At 41.8% G+C, this 17,680-nt stretch overlaps 1 protein-coding gene across 1 annotated transcript in view; it reads right to left on the bottom strand.

Annotated features, from left to right (window-relative positions):
• THSD7B (thrombospondin type 1 domain containing 7B) overlaps nt 1-17,680 on the bottom strand; it is a 243,712-nt gene that overhangs the window by 12,960 nt on the left and 213,072 nt on the right. Inside the window, exons 18-21 of the mRNA XM_056496809.1 lie at nt 9,898-10,039; nt 8,443-8,558; nt 7,861-7,978; nt 1,486-1,631 (exon numbers count right to left, since the gene is read on the bottom strand). Of these exons, the coding sequence (XP_056352784.1) occupies nt 1,486-1,631; nt 7,861-7,978; nt 8,443-8,558; nt 9,898-10,039 (522 nt within the window). The remainder of the gene's footprint in view (nt 1-1,485; nt 1,632-7,860; nt 7,979-8,442; nt 8,559-9,897; nt 10,040-17,680) is intronic.

Below are 17,680 nucleotides of genomic sequence, written 5' to 3'. Positions count from 1 at the left end.
ATGGCTTCTCTCCAAAACAAAGCAAAGGGGAGAGAAACTGCTCTGTGGTAATTGAAGGAGGGAAGCAGGCTCTAAGTCACTGAATGCAGGGATGGTATAATGCTGTGATTGCTCGCTTTGAGCTGAAATTTAGCTGGGTTTGGGATGGGCACACTTTAATCTGCACAATGTGTTATTTATCTGAAATAAGCCACGGACTTAATTCAGCTCCCCTACTATTTTTTTTATCAGCTGTGTTAGCTCCTATGAAGGTCTCTTCCCTGATGTTTAACAGAATCTGCTTATGTTAGCTAGACAAAATAACAGCTGATATTATCACTTTGTTCTATTTATGTTCTACATATGTTATATACATTTACACATGCTGAGTACAGCACATACAAGGACCACATTCACATCACCAGTTGTAATGAGTTGTTGATTAGAGAAAATATAAATATACTTCTGTTTCTCTGATCTTGGACTGTCATAATCCAGATTTCATTTGTGAAAACCTGACAAAATTCTGGGTATTTATTGTGCCACTCACATATTCACTACACGTCCCTCCACCACAGAGAAACCACGTGGGTATTGAAGGCACTGGCAGAGCAGAAATCACAAGGGATGTGTGTCTTTATGTGCATTATTGGCTTCAATCTCCTACATGATATAATGTGCAGAAGCAGCCACAGATCTGGCACAGGTCTTGTCCCCTGGGACCAGACAGGGCTTGTTTCCACCACATTCTCCTACCTCCATCTCACCAGGCAGATTTAAGCAGGCTGATAAACCTCACTGTGAAAGATTCACCTCTGCTTAAACTGGGTTACCAACTAATGCGTTTTAATATTGGAAATGTGATCTAACAGATAAGGAGAGAAGAAAAAGCACGGAGGGGAAGAAAAAGTCAATTCAAGCTTGATGGAAGTTCACTGCCAGTGAAAAAATGATGGCCCCAGTGCTGAGCAGAGGTGGCAGGTGTAGGGACAGCACATGGGAACTGAATCCAGACAATTTTAGATCATTAAAAAGATAGCCAGGGTAAGGAGAAAGTAGAAACCAGCCCTTCATACAGTAACTCACACTATTGTACCAGAGACCTGAGGGGGATGACCTGCTCCAGAGCCCTTCAAAAAAATGGAAATAAAAAAAGGATAAAAAAAGGCTAAGCTGTCTTGATATCTAGTGTATCTATTTTCTTGTTAGAGATATTTTATGTAATTAAATTATAGGTCACTATGACTATGCCCAGTCAAACACATTCACTCCATAAATCCCCTTCAGTAATTCCATGAGCTCACAATACTTGAACCTGTATCACTTCTCATGAACAGCTGGTGATGGCTGGAAGATGAGGGGCAGGGATTCACCACTCCTGAACTTCCCCCTCCAGCCCTCCACCAGCCACACAGACACCTCGAGCCCACGACCAGCCATCAGTCCCACAAGGTGATGGTGGATTTTGCCATTCCAGGCACAGAGAAGCTCTGGAGAAAGCCCTACCTGAACGGAGCAGGGGGACCAGGGACCCAGCAGCCAGCTGTAGCAGGGCTTCACGGGGCAGCTCCTGTGCTGGGTGAGCTGCTGGGGGCAGGCTCTGCCCTCGCCCGCTGCCCGCAGCAGCACCGAGCGCCCACGCACCATCTGGCCTAGGGCAGACAGCACGCAGCCCACAGAGAGGCAGCCAGAGAGGAGAGAGAGACAAACAAAGAAAGACAGATTTTGTAATTTATCAGCGTTCCTAGTTCATTTCCCAGCGCTAAAATCTGTTAAAAAAGCAATTAATTGGGAACTGTTTGGATAATAGGGATGCGATCGCTAAGTCTAAGAAATGCAGTCACTGATATTTTCAAGCACACTTTTTAAACACTGTTTTGTATGTTTTCCAAATATAGTATTTGTTTATGCAACACTTTTAAATACTTGACTAGATCCTGATTATTAAATATGACAGGAAAATAATTCCTATGGCAGCAGCATTTCTACCATTACACATTCAATATGTTTCCAGAGATTTTTAACAAATGAAATTTTGTTTTTATGAGCAATTATGTGGACCTAATTTGAAAACTGCAAACATTGTAGTGGCTATTACTGCCCATAAGCACTTCTACCATTTCCATTAAAAAACCTATTTATTATTGGTGAAAACTTCTTCAGCCACTGAATGGAAAAAGCAATTATGATACTACTTTTGAACTAATAAAACTGAATATATTCATTAAAGTTACAGCAATTCCATTTCTGCCTCCTTTGCTGTCCATTTATGTCCAGGAATGTTTTCACTCAAAATGTTTCAATTAGAATTCCATCTCCAATTAAAAAGAAAAGTGGAAAAGAAAAAGTCCTTATGCAGAGGGATGCAGAAGACTGTGCTGGGGATAAAATTTCTGCCATGTCTTTCAATACATGTGGATTTGAGTTAAAAACTGAAAGGTCTGGGCACTAAGGGCAGACAAATACAAGGCAGAGGCAAGTGGTAATTGCTAACCCAGTGCAAAGGAAGAGATAAGGTGTTGTGGTGGAGCTCTCCCTTTTGGATCACCGCCCTCCAGTTGCTTTTGTGAGCAGAGCAGAGTCTGGTGGGGGAGAAAACACCCTGCAAAACAGGGAGGCTGCAATACCCAGCAAAATCCTTCTCCCAGTTATTTATACACATGATTTTTAATTAAGGATACTGCAGCTGTAAGGCACATCTCTGATATTTGTCATCGTGACTATACACAGAGCAAGGTTTCCAAAAACATTTTAGCAAATAAAAATTAAAAGCAGATGTCTAGAAAAGGCACTGATTGTTACCTTAGCAAGCTCTTTTACCTTTATTCCCTTGCTCTGACCCACTGAATTCCATTTTAAAACCCATTAAAACCAATTTTAAGACTTCTTCTTTTTCCAGTTTTAATCCCCTAGACCTGGGGAGTTTGTAACAGAAGTGATGATAAAAGCTGTTGGCCACAAGACTCTGCATTCAGCCACCACAGGATCAGATACACTGGGAGGTGGAAAAAATCCTACCAGCTGAGAGGAAAGGAAGAAGGAATGGAAAAAGGAAAGGAGAAGGAAGAGGAAGAGGAAGCAAAGAAGGAGGAGAAGGACAGGAGAGGACAGAAAAGGGAAAAAGCACAAAAAGAGAAAAAAGGAAAGGAAAGGAAAACTCCTGTGGCTCAGTGGGAGATTAGAGCAAAGGAAATCTCCCAGCCTGCTGTTGGATGAACCCCACAACAGCTCTCCCCAGCCCAACTGGCCAAAATTAAATGTTCTTTTCTCTCCAGCCAGAGACCAAATTTGCCAAATTTGTCTTAATGCTGAATGCTGAATGCTGAGTATTGGTGTGCAATGTAAAAGGCTCTTTGGGAAACAGGGGGAAGCCTGTGGCTGCAGGGTTCTGCCAGGCACCAGCTCCTACATGGAGCTAAGGAAAAGGAGGTCTCCCAAGGTAAAAAGATCCAATTTCATCAGGAGGGAATTGAAAGCCTGAAGCATTCATCAAGCTATTTTAATTAACTAAATAATTTCCTTTCGTACACTCTGTTTAACATGTTTCTAGCAATATGTAAATGGAAGATCATTGAACAGAAAGAGGAACTAACAACTTTTCTTTCCATTTTGGTTTTCTACAGCTGGTTATCTAAACTACCAAAACTCACTACAGTCCCAGTGGTCAGCTGGGGCTTGATGTCTATCCCTTTATTTTAACACCGTGAATGAATAACTGAATAGAGAACTTTCATTGAAATCTTCATTTGCACAATTATTGCAGTGAGTTTCTTAAGGCTCTAATTTTTTTTTACTCTAAAAACATTATCTAGGTGCTTGACTAACACTCAAGTAGCAGAAGAACTTAATTTCTCCTTTTTAAATACGTTATCTTTTGCTGCCTGTGCAGAACAGAATCTCACTGCATCTGAAATTAATTTCTTTCCAATACAAACTCTAAAGAGTTGAAGCAATCCTAGTTTTTCTTTAATTTTCCTTTGAATTATTCTCTAATTTTCCAATGAACTGGCCACATCTCTGATTCCTCTGTTCTGCAATGCTATACAGAAAGTGTGCTGAAATTGAAAATAAACATTTCTTCATATCCTCCAATTAGTTCTGAAAGGGAAAAGCCAAAGTAGGCCAGTCTTGTTAGTGCTGGTCACTCAAAATTCTTTTTTGTGTTAGCAGCAAGACTTGCATCTCAGGAATAAAGGATTATATTTTCAAATAAAAAGAGGAAGATTTTTTTACCCCCCCAAAAATTCTTGCCATTACTTGCACTTTATCCCCACAAAGTGATATGTCACAGGTGAAACCAAGAAGATTCAAATTCCTGCTGCACTTCATCCCAGTCAGAATGACCAACATGTTGTACCCAGTTCAGTGACTTTGAGCAGAGCACATCAAAAACAGCTCCATCAAGGAACCAAAAGGCCAGAGCAGGGATCAAGTTATGTGAAGGTCAGGTTAGGTCCAGTCACAAGCAAGTGGGACAGGTGATAAATAGTGCTTTTCAGGTGATAAATAGGGCTTTTCATCCCCTTCCCACTGCCAGTGCCTCCAGCAGCACTGGGGCATCCCCAGCAACATCCACAGTCAGACTGGAGCTTGCCAGGTTTGAGTAGCAGGTGAGAAAGCATCACAAGGAGTTCTTCTTCACAAGGCAACACCAAAAATGTTTTTCCAAATTGGTGATGATCTAGGGAAGAATACATCAACTGAATTTCTCTGTTGTGTGCATCCTTGTGCCCCTTCACTCCTGTCCCACAGGTCACTCTGGTGCTGGGACTCACATCTCCACAGCCCCCTACATGAGGTACAGCAATATGTTCAGCTCTGGTAAATCCTGACATTTATCTGATAAAGTCAGCTTTGTAAGTGGCAAAGCACAGCTATAGGTGGTTTTACACAATTTAGCAGTCCTCTTAGAGAACTTGGGAGAAGCCATGTGGGATTGGAAAACGTTTATGTAGAAAAATTCAGCATCCTCATGTATTCATTTGCCTTAACAAAGGAAATTCAATTTGCTGGGGATTATCCTTACCAAACATCTTTCCAGTAAGTTTGATTCAGGCCACAGCAGCATCATCCATTAAAGCAGCTCTATACATCTTTTCATAGCAGTACAGCAACTGATATAAGGAATCCTTATATATATCCCAGTGTCAGCCTAAAGCCCTATCCAGCATCCTGAGCAGATGCTGCCCAGAACTACAGCTGCAACAGGCAAACATCAATTACACATCTCCACAGGCTCAGTGCAGGCAGGAAAGAGATATCTGCTTTATTCATCATCATTCATAAAAATCAATATATTCGCCTTTGGCTGCTGTGTACCAGAGCTGTGTTAGATGCCAGTGCCACATGCACAGCAGCACCACTTCATGTTTAAATGCATTATTCCATAAAATAAAACCTGAGTAAAGGTACCACTCATCAAAATATATCACATCAAACTGTTACTGGAAGAGAAGGACAGAATAAAATTGTTAGCAACAATGCTTGAGTAAAAATACACATGAAAATACATATCCAGCAACACTCAATTTTGACCTGAATTATATTTAAATTATGTTTCTCTTTGAAGTCCTTTATGGTGCTTCTACAGGCCCTTCACATGCTCTCCAATAAAAGCCAGAAAAGCAAAATATTGTTGTGAGCTGATCCAGTAATGTTGTGTTCAACTTGCTGTGAATTTTTTCTGCACACTGAGCACCTAAGCCTTGCACTTTAGCTGTACCAAACAGTGGGTGATTACTGGCAAAGGGAAGCAGTTAGGAGTGTTTACCACAGCCAATTGCCACAGCTCGTTTGTTGTCATCCTTTGTTTTTTCCCATCTAATTTGAGGCTTCATCCAACTCCCACGAATGCCCATGAGAATCTCAGGGTGACTTTAGAGGTGTCACAGCCCATGACCCTGGGCTGGAAACCCTCTCTGTGCTCCTCTGAAGCATCACCTGCAGACGAGTGCATGAGTGAAGTCTTTGCAGTGCCATCATCCAGTAGTATTCAAACCCACTGGCACTCAGTGGAGCAGCTGAAGTGACACTGTTTGTGCTGCTGGAACCACCACAGGACTGGTGCCCAGGTCCCTCCACCAGGGATGTTTGGTGCCACAGAAGCTCCACACTCCTGAGTTGATACAGCAGGAGCCACATCAGGACTGAGGCTGCAGGAAAATAAACTGTGTGCCTGGAATAACCTGGATGCAGAGTACTTCTGTTCCACTGATGCTTTGGCACGAGGTTCAGGAGACTCTTGGGTCCTGTAAAGTTGTTCAAGTGGTAGAGAAGGACTGAGCAAAACTTGGCTTTATGTCACAGTTTGTTAGACAGTTTTCCCAGCTGCCTAGGTTCACAGAAGGGTATCTCCAGCTTTCAAATCCATGTTAAACAAGAGCAGTAGCATAGTGGCCTGTGTAAGTCAGCTCTCCAGCCAGCAGTATAGCAGAGTTAGGATCTCTGAGGATCAGGGATCACCCATACACCAAGCTGAGCTTGGGCTTGACTGTGTGGTTCAGGCAGCCCCAATGAGGTTTGGCACCTAAAGCCAGAACACTCACTGGAAAGTCTCTCTCAGCAAGGCACGATTGTTTCCAGCTTTCCTCTGATTTAGGATATGAATTAACTCCTTGTAGTCACTGGCAGCTCTTTAACCAGTCTTTGGAATTTGCACAACCATTTCAGGATCACAGACCGAATACAAGACACATCTTCACCTCCTTTTGCAAAATATGCAATATGAGAGCTCAGGATGAAAAAACCTTCAGATATTATATAGGGTGAGCTGCTCCTTGAGCATGCTAAAAGCCATGAAAACAACCTGCTTTTGCACTGTACTCTGTTTAACTTAGTAAGTGATTGAACACTCAAAAAATTAAATTAAGTTTATTCAGCAACACAAGCATTAACACTCCAAAATGGATTTTAAAGAAAAAAAAATTGGAATTAATAGTACTCCCAGTGTGTTGTTGTTAAAACACTGTCCATGAATTATTCATTTCTGTTAAGAAAGCACTACTTCACAACAGGCTAAAAGCTCAGCAAAGAAAGAACAGCACTAATCCAAATATTAAGCTTTTTCTGTAACACGCTTTGATCTCTGGAATCCATCTGAAGGAAACATTTTATGGAAGTTAAGAGCTTTTTTCTTTTTGACCTTAAGTGAATTTGATTCAAATATACATTATGGCTTTTGAATCTTAAAGATCATTAGCTGTACATCTAATGCACATCAGAAGCCTGGGAAATAAAGTCCCAAGCTTATTGAGAATAAAACTTTCAATGCATTTCCTCATGTCAATACTCAAAGGGTATTTTAAATCCCATAAGTTGAAAAAGGTCCTAATCCTTTCACTTTTTGTATGCTGGTGAGCACTCCTGGCTATAGGAAGTCTTGCTGAAGTTACTGAGGTCATATAAGTGTTTAGGGACCTGTGGATGCAAGATGGAGGCATACTCTAAATGATGAAAAATAGTCTTTGTGTGTTTTCTTCAATGGGATACAATCATGCTACTAAAAATTACTTCAGCAGAGAATTTGTATTTATTTAGTAATCTCTTCAGAATCCTGTAACACTCCCAAGCTCTTTGCTAGCTTTACACACTCCCCATCTCTGGGGTTAACAGTTGCTGTGACTGAATTCTGAAAGTTTGAATTAATTAAGAAATAATCCTCCAGACTTGTCCCCTAAGCTGCATTTTTCACTTTAGAGTCCTTTGAAAATAGCCTGCTGTGCTCTAAGCACCCACCAGGTCAGGACCTCCAGGGTGCCCAAAACTACCCAGGATTCGGGCGTGGCTCGAGGCCATCCCTGAGCTCTGTACCCCTGCCCAGGGACTGCCTGAGCCCACCTGGGGCTGTGGCTGCTGAGCTAAGGGGGTCATGCAGGGACTCACCGCCGGTGCCACACGAGTGGGAGCACTGGGACCAGGCTGACCACGGCGAGAGCTGGCAATCCACGGCACAGCCCACCACGCACCGGCTGCTCGTGGGCACGGGCTTCTCCAGCTGCAGCTGGGACAGGGAAACACAGGCATCAGCTTCCCCAGGCCCCAGCCACCTCTGCCCCACCCCAGCACCCAAATAAGAACTGGCAGCAGCTCTGCAGAGCACCAGCATGGTGTTATGGGGAGCTCTCCCAAGGGTGCAACGGGTGCTCGCGGTTTCAGCGTTGAAGCATTTCTCATCCAAGCATCCCTCAGTGTCTGGGTGTCATTCCAAAAGGACAACCCTAGATTTCTAACAGCAGGACACAATGTCCCTGGCCCCCAGCTCTGGGATGATGCAGGGTTGGTAGCCATGCCCCGTGTGCTCGAGTCAAGGAGTGACAGCACCCACTGACACCCCTCTGCTTCCCAAAGCCCCAGCTGTGTGCTCCCAAACAAAACTTCTCCAGCGTTTATAGGGAATGTCTTGGCGTGGACCAGAGGGCCCCCACTGTCTGGAAGCACCCAGGGGTGTGCCCCAGCCCTGCTCACCTGCTGGCAGAGCTGCATGCTGACGGTGGCCCCGTCGCTGCGCCGGCAGCTGAGGAGGCGGCGCCGCTCGCCGTGGCCGCAGGTGGCATTGGCACCCAGCTGGCACCCGCTCCAGCCTGCAGGCACAAAGCAAAGGGGGCTCAACATAGCATCACACAGAACGGACTGGATGGGAACTTAAGGATTGCATAGTTCCAATCCCCTGCTGTGGCAGGGACACCTTCCCCTAGACCAAAAGCCCCATCCAGCCTGGCTCTGAAGCCTTGAACACGGGTGTTACCTGCACCTGCAGCAGCACCTCCCCATGTCAGCAGGAACCCAAGAACAACCCCCCACAAACCAAAGTTGTTCTCAAAGCCAGGCAAGTCTCAGAGGAGACACCTCTCTTCACAGCCCCGTATCCTGTCAGGACACCAGCACATCAGAGTGCACATGCTGAACGCTGATAAAGGCTATCAGTTCAATCCACTTGGCACAGCTACAAGACTCTATTGTCTGAAGTTAAATTCCACTTTGATAAAGCAGCTGGGGAACTTTCTGAAGGGGAACTCTGGTTTAACCTGTTTTTGTCTCGAGGCAAAGCTATCCATTATTTAAAATTAAACTCTAATGCTCATGAAAGAAAAGCAGTATTTCGAACGGAAGAAAATTAATATCTTATTACGTGTCTGAAATTACATTGGTCAGAATACAACTAAACTGAAATAAGCTCTAAAGCACCATTTAAAATAAACAAAAAGCATAACAGAAGCCACTAAAATTTCCATTCACCACCAATAAATAAGAAGGATGAGAAGAAAACCCATTATTTTGTGTCTTCCACTTTTGATAAACATGAACACATAAATGTTCTGCATTTCTGAAATGTGATGATAAAAAAGGCATCATCCTGCTGCCTGTGTTTCTGGGGCTTTTATTACAAACAGGCTGAGTTTATATTCATATATTTTATCTTGCTTTGTTTTCCCTTCCCACCAGCCCCCAAACTCCTCTTAGATCTCTCCTCTGTATGCTTTCCTCATTTATTTCAGCTGGTCAAAACAAAAGGAATTTTTCGGTTTTGTTTTGCTCATTTGTTTGCAACAGAACCAATTGCTTCTAAGGTCCTAAATAATGCATTTTGCTCTGAATATCCTATGCCCACCCATATAACTCATTGCCTTCAAAGCAGACTTCTGTTGGTATTATTGGCTTCACCAGAATCACACAGATGATCCTCTTTTAATTGGAATTTTTTCATTAATTCTGTTGATAACCCATTGAAAATCCCATCTAGCATGCTTTATTTCCAGTGTACTTGCAACAACAACTTAAATATAAAAATTGTGCATTTATCCACTAATGTGTAAAAATGTGTAATTAACTTTACAGAAACTTTACAGTTGGCTTTAACCAACATCCCAAGCAAACATAATTAAAACACATACTAAGGGTAAATTGAAAATTTGGACCTACCTGTTAGGTTGTACTGGTATTGGAAGCAATTTTGATTAAGAATACATGGCTTCATTTGTGAATCTTCAGGGCAGGGCTTAGAACTGCCAGGAGACCTCAGCACTTGTCGGGTTCGGGTTTGCATAACGTTGGGGTCACACACCTGGACAGAGAAGGGATGGACAGTACAGAGACCCCAGTAAATCACACAGACATCACTGACCCCAGAAAATCACAGACACCACAGACCAGGGCTGCTCATGCACATCCACATGGAGGTAGGATACAATCCCACTCCTGTTCCAACAATACTTCAAAGCATATGAAGGAAAAGAAATGTGGTTCAAAGTTAAGAATCCAGTATTACTAAAAGTCATCCTTCATCCACCCTGATTTGGCTATTTGAGCCCTCCTATACTATTTTTTCTGTGTTTTTTGGTAAGGATCCTTGGGGACAATGGGATAAAGACTGCAGCACTTTGCTGTGTGCTGCTTTGCACCTCCTTCCAAGACCTCCAGTAAAATGCCACAGTACAGAACAATGGGACAGTATTTTTGTCACAATTAATGCCCTTTAAAGTAATATCTGATGTTACAGCAAAGCACTCATTTCAAAGGACATTTGCAATTGCATATCAGTTATGATGCTGACAAGAAGACGAGGTGACTTTTCAGAGTGTGTGATACCAATACTGATGTCCAGCTGCCTATAAACCAGGATTTGCTTGTTTACATTTCCACAGGAATATGAACCAACTAAGGGAGGTTTTCATTTCTGTTTGTGCATCACAGGCATGAAAAGTGTTTGTTTTTAGCAGCCCTCAATCCTCACTCTCATAGCACTGCAGCATGGAGCTATTTTCCCACAATCCAGTAACAGGAATGGTGAATGGAAGTGGTCACAGCAAACCTAATGGAAATAAATCCCTTATTAAAGGTATTCACTGCCATTTATTGAACAAGATGACCCATTTAATTCCTAACAGATTCTCATTAGGATTGCTCAGGAACAGAAAAGAAAAACAACAAAAAAAAAAGCAATGCATATAGAAATACATTTTCATAAATGCTTGGGGATTTAAAACATGATTTTTCTATAGAGTACTATAATTACAAAAAAATAACTAACATATTGCCATGCAACAAACAGCCTGCAAACACTGAACCCAGCACGGGTGGAAGTGTGGATAATTCCTGTTTTGTGAATATTAAAGGGAAATGTAATGGCCTTGCAGCATAAATCTGGATCTCAGACTGCTGTAAACTGGATTAGCTGCATAGATGATAGCAAAACTGAACAGAATAAATATCAGGACAAAGGGGAAAAAAGTCTGGTCTGGTCTTAAAATACATTGTCAGGGCCTGTTTTCCTTATGTTTACACTACATGAAAGAAAATCTATTACTTTTTTATTGCTGACACACACCTTGTCAAATCATTTTAAAAGGTAATCTTATTCAAATACCCTTGGTCAGCTAAAATACCCAATTGCTTCTAATTGTCTGAAAATTAAACCCATGCTAAGTGTTTACCAATAGTTTACAGCCTTTTTTGCAACTAATCTGATTGTTCATTCTCACAACTAACACTAATAACTTAAATGATTTGCCAATAAAGCAAAATGACTAAGGAAAAAAAATCAAAGCATGTGTCTCTGTAGCTACTCCTAATTAATGTTTCTCTGAATTATGTTACCAAAGGGAAAAAAAAAAATCAATGGATGCTGTGACAGAAGCTGTCTGTGCCAGCTCAGAAATACCAGCTTTTTCTCCCTTTAAAATAAGAACCTGCAGACAGAAAATATGCCTCATTTGATGATAAGTAAATTCTTTTAATAAAATAGCATTTTTCCCCCCGTTGTGCTCGATTACAGGACATTGCTGCAGCCAGTGCTGTCACAGAGCCCCAGAGTTTTCCTGGCTGGCAGGACCATTTTCCTCCTGGTAGGCAGCAGAACAGTCTAACAGGTCAAAATCTATCTGGTGTTTGATGGGATCCAAACAAACAACTGGTTTACTGATGCTCTGAAGCCAGAATTCTCACTGTGCTGATGAGCCATGGTGCTCAGAAGCCAGAGTTGAATGCAATAAGCCCCTTACTTTTACTAGTTTTGAATAATAAGGAATCTCTGTAGGAAAAGCATTCATTTAATCAAGCTGAGGACATGGGAAACATGTAAAATTCAAAGTCGGCAAACTGTAACTAATATCCTGTAATATTATTTGTTGAATTTCTCTTAACGTCAATTGAGAAGTCAATTTAGTTTTATAATTGATTTTCTGCCCTTGCTCTTTCAAGTTAACCACGTAAAAAACTGAGCCAAATATATATGGAACTGAGTAAGCAGCAGGAGGGAATGACTAGCAAAGAAAAAGATGAAAGCTGGAATTTTCAAAGAGGAAGAGGCAGCTGAGTATCTAGCTACCCTGAAATCTCACTGGGCTTGGGTGCACAACTCCTGCAGGACTCCTCCAAAAACCCAGGCTGGAAAAAAAATCAAATATTTATGACATGGCAAAGGTTGGGGAATGGATTGGCAGACTCAGTGTCATTAGGGGATGTGAACAGTGAAAGCAAAGAGGGATTGTTTCCAGTGGGGAGATGCTGAGGGCACTAACAATGCCAATGGGGCATGTCCAGTCCTGAATGTGGATCTCAGAAAACACTGAGAGCAAATCCAATTACAATGGCAAAGCACAGGTTCAGGAGGCAGGACAGAAATGTCCATCAGCCATTTAGAGAAAAGGCAGCAAAAGAGAGAAATATTTCTTGAGTAGCTAAAGTGAGAAATTATCATGGGATTAATTAAGATTTGAGCAAGATAACAGGTTAATTCTGAATATTCTCACAAATGAAGAAAATGACAAAACTAATTTGACTGCTCAAGTAATCTTCCATACCCAACAGTGAATGTGACATTCAGGTACTTGGATCAGGACTGGATCTGCCCTAGGGATCCAAGTTTCTAATCACAAGCCTGTATGAATCTACAGTTTCTGGGGTGTTAAATAAAGCCCACTGTGATTCAGCAATGCTTTACTGAATATCTTCATTTACAACTCCTCTCTTCCCACTGAGTGGATGCTACACTTCCAAAGACATTATTTTACTTTCTACTGCTCTATTAGTAACTAGTGCTTTCACTGATGACAGATGAAGCTTTTCTAATTATTTTTTACATTAAGTCAGCCATTACCTCCTGTAAGGCTATTGCAACTGGTTTGTGCTCAGGATCAGCCAAAATTTCCACAGTGGAAGCATAAGGAAAGGCAGGTGCCTACAACAGATGTGTTCAGGAGTGGGAGTTTGACTTGTATTTCTGAGATCATCTCTTTATGTCCATGATACTTATTTTTATGCCTGTGGTTATAACTTTAATTGGTTTCCAGAGTTGGGAGAATTTGGAACGTAACCATGGGATAGAAGTGGGTGTAACAGCAAATGTTCCCTATTCTGGGAAACTGAAACCCACTTCTGACACCACCTCAGACTAGAAATAAAAACTTATGGATCAAAGAAGGACAATGATTATGGTGCCCACCAGCCATAAATAATAGGAAAGGAAACAAGTCCTAAGTAATGGCAGCAACAGTGGTAGAAGGTCAGAGGCCTGGAGAACTCCATGTACCTTCATGATCAGGTGCAAATCAGGTTGGCTGTTAGGTTTTCCAGGCAATGTTGCTTCTTCAGATTTCTTGTTGATGACTGTAAGCAATGGGGTGTGTAATTCTGGCATATGCATTCTTTGGAACAGGTGATAGGAACAGAATTCATTTCTGGATGAAAATAATAATGGGGTGCCGCCTCAGGCAGCATAACAACAGCCTGCAGCAGTAGGATGTCATCCACAGACACAGAAGGTTTCATTATGGGTATAACAGAAGTGTTCTAGCCTACTTCACAGGACTAAATCTCACCATTTCCATTATTCTTTTCCATAAAGTATGAAAAAGTTGAGCTGGAGCCACGGATCTACAGGCCAGATTATACAAACCACTACAGAAACAAAATATTCTCAAGCAATGAGAGGTCCATAAAATGTTAAGGCAGGCATAAATCAGTTTTTCTCAAAGGACTGCTTAGAAATTGTAACAGCCATCATCTTGATTCTATGGGGGAATTCCTAGCACTATTGACTACTGCATTTTTAAATGTTTCTTTTAGCCAAAGCTATTTTTTACCATGACCACTTGTCATTAGTTAAAGCTAACATAAAAAGTGAGGGACAAAAACATACACAAAGGATGCACCCAGCCTGTGCTTCTGACAGTCACAGAACTGACAAAGCACAGGAAATTTGTTCTGGAAGAGAAGGGTATTAAATAAAATAAAGCTGCAAGGTTATGAAGCTAAGTTCCAGTGTAAGAGCTGTTAACATATCACACATTAATATACACTATTAGACCTTCTTTGTGATGGAATTTAAGAGCTGTCCATTGATCCAGGCTTTCATATGCATCATAATTGCACAGCACAGAGGCTGTAACCCATTACAGGGCCCTTTAAGCTGTTTAATTTATCAAGCAGCTTGTATAATGCATCCTGCACTATAAATAGTTGGCTGCATTATTCTCCACTGGCTATTCATAAGGAAACATACAACCTCAAAATAAGGTAAATGCAAAGGCAGCAACTGTATTTGACTATTTTTAACAGAGCAATGAACCGTTATATTGTTCATGCCAGTGTGGATGTTTTGTAACAATTTAACAAGCCATTTACAATAACACCAGCAGTCTTTTGAAATGAAAATGCATTTGCATAAATTTTCTTTTTCAGATGCATCCACGTTCTGAAACCTTGCCTGCCTCCACACAGAACCATTACTTTTAAAAAAGTGATTGTTAACAAAGATTAATAAAAACAATGAATCTAAAAAAATACAGCAGTTACCCACTTCTTTTGACAAAGCCATACAAAAACATCCAAGTCACAGCTATGCATAAGGAGCAGTGCATGTTCTTCCAAAAAGCCTTGACAAGCATAACTCTCATGCTTGATTGAATAAATTATCTCTTGGGCTAGAAAAACAACTCTGTGCAAGCCTCACTCTTCAGTTCAGCCTTCACACTGCAGGTCCTGTGCCAAACTTACGTGCCAAACCCAGAGAGGATGGGGAGTTTCCTCTGGAGACATCCAAAAGGTGTCTGAGGACACAATTCTGAGGAACATGCTCTGGTGAATCCTGCTTGAAAAGGAAGGACTGGATGTCCTCCAGTGGTCCCTTCCAACCCTGCCCATTCAGCAGTTGTGATGGAGATTCCATAATCCAGGCAGTGACTCCCAGCGTCTACAGGAGCCCACAGTTTCTCTTCCAGTTGGCATCTCCAAACTGTACCAACTGCAGCTTGCATGGACAAAGGGAGTCACTGCAGACCTGAGAGCTGGCTGCCTGGCTGGGTGACACTTTTCATCCGGTCAGCTGTGGGCACCAGCTCCCCCCGCGGGTTCCAGGCAATAATAACTCAATTGTCGAGTCCTGAGCGCGCACATCGCCATTGATCCACGAGGAAAACGCCGGCTGAAATGCAGACAGCTGCTCTCACTCACTACACACGCAGCCTCCTATAATTAACTAATTTCAGACCTCTTGGAATTAGCTGCTAGAAATGCCAACAGCTGAGGCGAGCAAGGAGGCCACTCCAATCCACAACGGGCTGCGACAGCCATCCATCGACAGAGAGCTAACGAAATAGATTGGAGGTAATTATTTCAGGGACTTGTAGCACCACTCGCATATTAACTCTTTTTAAGAATGCTTTGATGAATTCAATTGAAGTCAATTAATTACATTTCCAAGTCAGATGAATACAAAGTTGAGGCGCCGCAGGAAGTGTGTGTTATTCCATCACTGAATATGTAACAGAGATGACAGGATTTCAGTTCCCAGATTGTTTAGCTGGGTCTTTGAGCAATCAAGTGATGATGTCTGACTGAACAGGCTATTGTCCCTGGAACAAATATGAAATCTCTTAAGCAAAATGCAAGTCAACCTAATTTCCTTGTGGATTTTTTTTTTTAAACTAGCAAGCTTCAGACTGTTATTTTAAATGGCTTTAAAGCATGATATTTAAGTCACTTGGATCTTACTTAGTGGCAAAGAAGGGAACATTATAAGCCAAAAAACAGTCTTCAGCCACAGGGAAAACCATTTTGAATTTACTTCTCTCTCTCAACAGAAAAAGTGAGAATAAAAGGGAAGATTTAAATCAGTAACTATGCATTTCTTGATTCCAGTATGGAGACAAAACCTCAAAACAACCTTGAGGCATTATATTTCTGATAGCTTAATTTCTGACCATTAGATGAAATATTAAAATTTACCTTTGTGTAGCAGTGTTAAATAGCACCATAATCAAGAAGCAAAATATGTAATTCAGTTGAAAAACGCACATAAAAGAATTGTGGGAGCATCTGAAATTATAAAAGACCACAAAAGTGTTTAAAAGCAAAAGGGAAATGGAACCAAAAAAGGCAGAACAAATACAATGTTTTAGCAGAAAAAAGTATTGAAGAAAATACTTTCCATTGACAAAGCAGTCACCACCTTTATGACTCATTGATTTCAACACGATCCAAGATCATTTACCATCCTGAAAGTGGAAAATTCACATGGGAAGAATATTTCTACAAGATAAAACCAAGTAATACCCTAGAAAGTATCCAGAGTACAATGACATATTGACAAAGGGTACAATGGATAATCTAAAAGGCCTTTTTATATTCAGCTGATAAGAGTTAGTTATTCTGCTATCAGGATGAATTTATGATCAACACTGTAAAACATGAGCAGAACACCAAAGAGACTGGGAAAGAATTCTCACCTGACCAAAATCTTAGGTAAATATCTCAAATCAAAAAGCTCCTCAGGCAAAAATGAGGCTGAAATCGTGATTGTTCATTTTTTATAAAATAGAATTTGTCAAGTTTCATAAATCCTCTTTATCTCCAGCAAGCCAAACATGACCACAGCTACAGGAAGACTTCCTGGAATGGTCTTTGGCAGCTGCCTCATGAGAGTGCTGTGACTAAAAGAGTGCCAGCTATTGTGGTATGAAATGTAAATGTGCTTGAAATAGAGCAGCCAGGATCCCCAGTTCTGCTTTTTCATTGCAATGCAATGTGATCTTTCAAATTTTTGAGTCCACTGACTCTTAGCTGTCCTAAGTGACCACCTTTCCTAGTGGCTCAGGAGATGGACGGTTCATTCACCACCCTGGGGCTGGCAGTGCCTCACTCCAGCCACAATTCCCTCAATCCCTGCCCCACACACACCAAGGATACACCAGTGGCACAGCACAGTCGTTCTGCACTAACAGCGAGCCCAGCACTTGCCCTGGAGATGTGCAGAACGTGCAGCCTGGGAGGGACTGAGCTGTGTGGTTCTCTCTCAAAACCCAACACAAACAGCCAGAGTAGCTGTAAAAGGGAGACAGCACTGCAGTAAACTCATCAAAGGGAGGGTTTTATCTGCCCATAAAACTTCAAGCTGTTTATTGCCTTGTATCTGGACACAACTATTGAAACACATGCTCCATTGGCACACAGTCGTCTCAGTTTCACAACAAAGCATTGCAGAACAGCTTGTGAAAACATATTGTTCAGTTAATTGCATTGGCATGCAGATGCCCTCACATTTATGAATTAACATCCACTATGGCAAAGGGATGTGCAAGGAGACACAGGGACTGTGGCATGTGGCCCTGTGCCTGCCAAGAGATGTGCTGCCTGATGGAGTGCAGCCCACGAGCTCTGGGCTTCCCTTTTCTGCTTCTCTGGGCTAGGGAGGCCTTGCTATTGTCTT

The sequence above is a fragment of the Oenanthe melanoleuca genome, chromosome 7 (genome assembly GCF_029582105.1).
Source record: "Oenanthe melanoleuca isolate GR-GAL-2019-014 chromosome 7, OMel1.0, whole genome shotgun sequence".
Classification (NCBI taxonomy): Eukaryota; Metazoa; Chordata; class Aves; order Passeriformes; family Muscicapidae; genus Oenanthe; species Oenanthe melanoleuca.
The sequence above is the reverse complement of the archived record's forward strand: the minus strand, read 5'-3'. Positions and strand labels throughout refer to the sequence as shown.